Source organism: Hyaena hyaena, unplaced genomic scaffold (assembly GCF_003009895.1).
Source record: "Hyaena hyaena isolate Hyena2069 unplaced genomic scaffold, ASM300989v1 scaffold_23, whole genome shotgun sequence".
Classification (NCBI taxonomy): domain Eukaryota; kingdom Metazoa; phylum Chordata; class Mammalia; order Carnivora; family Hyaenidae; genus Hyaena; species Hyaena hyaena.
The window spans coordinates 336,145-340,163 of NW_024080655.1; the positions used below are offsets into that span (position 1 = coordinate 336,145).

Here is a 4,019-nt window from a genome sequence, read left to right on the forward strand (position 1 = left end):
CGGACGCTTAACCGACTGAGCCACCCAGGCGCCCCAAAACTGAGAAACTTGAGAAGTTCACAGTCCAGAAGCAAGGACTCACTAAAAACACTTAGAATAGCGTCTGGCGTACTGGAAGAATTCAGGTAAGAGTAACTTTTATCAGACACATAAAGGTAAGCTTCAAGGTGCAAGGATTTCTGTCCTCTTCCAGCTCCTACCCAGGAAAGGCACCAGGGCTGGGGCCTGGGCCTCTCCTTCCTTCCGTCCGCCCCCCACCTTCCCAGCCAGATGGACAGTTTAGTCTCTGAAACTCCAAAGAAAGAACACAGGGCAGAAAGGAAGTGGGGCTGGAAGCAGCAGAAAGCCCAGGACTTGTTCCTTGCAGACACCTTCACTGCCCCCCAAACCCCACCCACAGCCTGGTGGAAAGAGGGGGTCAGGGTGGACAGCCAAGGCCGAGGGCCAATGTTTCCTGTACACCTTCACCTCTCCCCAGCCTCCACCGTAACCCACATTCTCACCTCCGTGGCCCTCTTTTTGTTCCCCAAGTTCAGCCACCCCCCTGAGGAAGGGCTGACTGGCCTGCACTGAATAAACTCAAACCCAGATAGGAAAAAAATAGAAGAATGTACTTACCACCTGCTAAGTTATCGATAAACATTTGAGGAGTGAATTAATCCGCCTGGGGTTTAGGAGAGTATTAAGGGGTTCAGGACAAAGGGCAGGAAATAGATGACCACAGCGTAAAGAAACAGTGTGGCAGCCACCTCTGTACACAGACTTTGATCTAGGACTTTACAAAGCAACTTTCCGAAGCTGCTATTGTTACTGTATCCATTTGTAAATGAGGAAATTGACATCCAATGGGGGCGAATGACCCGTGAATGGTTCATTGTTGCAGGAGATCATTGAGAGGCCATGACTGCTGGTCGGCCCTCAAGCTGGATCCACGGAATGGCAGGATCCCACCAGCCCCTCTCCAATGAATGTCTCTCTGCCCACCTTCCCAAGACCCTTCCAAGCACTCACCTTAAGAGAATAAGGAGTTACTGAAACCACCTGAACTGATGGGCTCTATATAAACTTTTACGATACTGGCAGCAGGTGTGGAAATGTACTGGTCTGGGTCCCACTTAAGGCAGCCTCCTATGTAATTTCCTTGCTCATTAAACCTGCCGCCTGCTGATCTGCCTCTTTCTTAGGCCTCTCCCTGCCCGAAGGGCAGTTTGCAAACCAGCATTAATTAAGCAAGACATCCAGGGCAGCCCTCCTAATCCATCCTGCATAGACTTGGCTCCCTCTAGCAGCGAAGTGAAGGAAGACAGGGGGATATTAATGTGGGCTGATGAAATAATGAAGCGGGGTTCATGAGCACATGGCTAAGAAAGAATGCGATGTTTTGGTGCAAAAAGGTGATTTTATTATAACACAGGGACAGGACCCTTGGGCAGAAAGAGCTGCACTTGGATTATGAGAAGTGACTGATTATTATAGACTTTAAGTTTGTGGAGGGAGGGAGGGAAGAGTCAGTTCCAAAGGAATCTTTGTTCGGTGAAAGTAGGGTCTTCTAGGACCCTGAAGATTTAGGTATTGTCAACATAAGGTTGCTTTGAATTTTTAATGCAATGTAGACATTAAGGCAGCCAGAAACTCCTTGAAGCATGTTATATATACATTGTAGGTCTCTGGTATCTATCAGCGGGCTACAAGCTGTAAGGAGACTTAATTTAAACTATATTCTTCTTGCCTTAGTTTCCATCATCAGGGGCCGCAGTCCCTGCTCTGCTGGAGAGAGGAAAAGGCTGACAACTTGCCTTCCCTGGCTCTGTTCTCCATCCTCACTGGTCACCACCAGTCCTTGGTCCTTCTAAACTTCCTGCTCCATCCTACTCAGTGTCCATTGGCTCAGCTGTTAACCTTAAAAATAAAACTGCCAATTATCTTACCAGCAAAAACGGGTTTAAAGGAGAATAGCACAGAATTACGACCTAGAATTAGAATAACCACGGAAACCACAGCTTAGTCGCTGAAATTAAGGAGTGGAACACTCTTTTATAGCAGCCGGGGCGGGGGTGGGTGGGCAGTGGCTCTTCTAAACACAGAAAACACAGAATTCATTGGAGTAAACTGGGAGTTCTCAGCATAGTGTCTTTTCATTGTCTGGGCTGCTATCTGGGGCAGAGCAAAGCCTTCCTCCTCCTGCAGGGACAGTAAACAGTGGGAGCTTGCAGGGTCCTCTTTTCCTGGGGACTCTGCGTTTGAGGACAGAGGTAGGTAGGCCATGAGTGCTCCCCCTGCTGGCCTCGTGACTCCATTTCGGTCAGGACTCAATTTTCACACAATCTTTGTCAAGGCGTTCTGAGGTAAGAAGTGCCCTGAAAGTGGACTTAGGGGACCTAAATTTCGGTTTCCTCCCGGCTTGGGACCTATATGGTGACTTTGAGTCAATCCTATAACCTCTCTACACTTATATATTCATCTGCCTGCTGAGAGCATGAAATGAAGGACTGCAAGTAAAGTGCCTTGAAGATCATGAGAGAATAAATGTCCTTGAGCACTGTGTTAGCCACAATAAAGGAATAATGTAGTCGTATTACCCACAGTGTAGAGGAGCCACTCAACCTTCCTGGAGGGTCCCTCAATCACAGACCTCACAGGTTGCCTGAGAGCCCGGAAGTATCACACTAAGAACCTCCCGGACTGCGATCCTCTTGGGGGGTAGAGATTACATCTTACTTTTATTCATATCCCCAGTGCCTCAGTGATTGCAGACAATAAATATTGAATGAATGAAGGGTTGAAGGACTAGGTGGGATTATTGTCATTACAAGCAGTAAATTGGAGATGGTACGAGATGGAAGTCTCCCAAGTCCCAGGCTGGATGAGATTCCCTGGACCGTCACTTCTCCCCCATCCTCCCCTCTATCCTAAACAGTTTCCTCATGGCACTTTTCACCTCGTTATTCCTCAATGTGTAGATCAGAGGGTTCAGCAAAGGTGGCATGACAATGTTAAAGAGGATGACGAGTTTGTCAGCAGCCAGGGTGGTGGAGGGACGAATGTACATGAACATGGGAGGCAGGAGGACCAGAAAGACAGTGATGATGTGTGAGCCACATGTGGACAGAGCCTTGCGCCGGCCCTCAGATGACTGGCTTCTCAGGTTCAGTAAGATGACCACGTAGGAGATGATAAGGATGATAAAGGACACCAAAGAGATCATGCCACTGTTGGCCACCACAATGAGCCCCACCACGTAAGTATCTGCACAGGCCAGCTTCAGCAAGGGATGAACATCACAGAAGAAGTTGTCAATCTCATTGGGTCCACAGAAGGGCAGCCGGACTGTCAAGAGTGTCTGTAGGATGGAATGCAGGAAGCCAGCCACCCAGGAGGCCCCAGCCAGCAGGCCACACCTCCACCGATCCATGACGGTCGTGTAGTGCAGGGGCCTACAGATGGCCACATAGCGGTCATAGGCCATGGCTGTGAGGAGGAAGATCTCAGTGCCACCAAAGAAGTGGGCAGAAAAGAGCTGGGTCATGCAGCCATTGAAGGAGATGGTCTTACGCTCCACAAAAGTGTCTGCAATCATCTTGGGTGTGGTAGCAGATGGATAGCACATGTCGGCAAAAGAGAGGTGGCTGAGAAAGAAATACATGGGAGCCTTCAGGGTCTTGCTCGCATTGATGGTGATGATGACCAGAAAGTTCCCCAGGATAGTGAGCACATGGAAGAGGGAGAAGACCACAAAACACACACGCTGCATCTCCCTGCTCTGGAAAAGGCCGAACAACACAAATTCAGTCACATTGTTCTTGGTTCCCATGGCTTCTCTGAGCACCAACAAAGTAGTTAGCTCTGCAAGGACACAAATTATGTGATATAAGAAAGTTTCAACAATCCAGCGAACCAGAAGACTGTTTTCAGGTCTCAATGATTCTAACACTGGACCTGTTCAAAGGGAGGGGCCAAGATGGAGGAGCAGCATGGAAGCTTTTTGCTTCTCTTGTCCCTGAAATGCAGATAAATCAACA

At 48.6% G+C, this 4,019-nt stretch overlaps 1 protein-coding gene across 1 annotated transcript; it reads right to left on the bottom strand.

Annotated features, from left to right (window-relative positions):
- Positions 1-2,881: 2,881 nt before the first annotated feature.
- LOC120228484 (olfactory receptor 4S1) lies at positions 2,882-3,811 on the bottom strand. Its single transcript, XM_039226909.1, has one exon. It carries the CDS (start codon positions 3,809-3,811, stop codon positions 2,882-2,884), a length of 930 nt encoding a protein of 309 aa, XP_039082840.1.
- Positions 3,812-4,019: the final 208 nt, after the last annotated feature.

Bases quoted from the DNA above. Each gene is read 5' to 3' on its own strand.
- LOC120228484 (XM_039226909.1), bottom strand. From the start codon at position 3,811: ATGGGAACCAAGAACAATGTGACTGAATTTGTGTTGTTCGGCCTTTTC.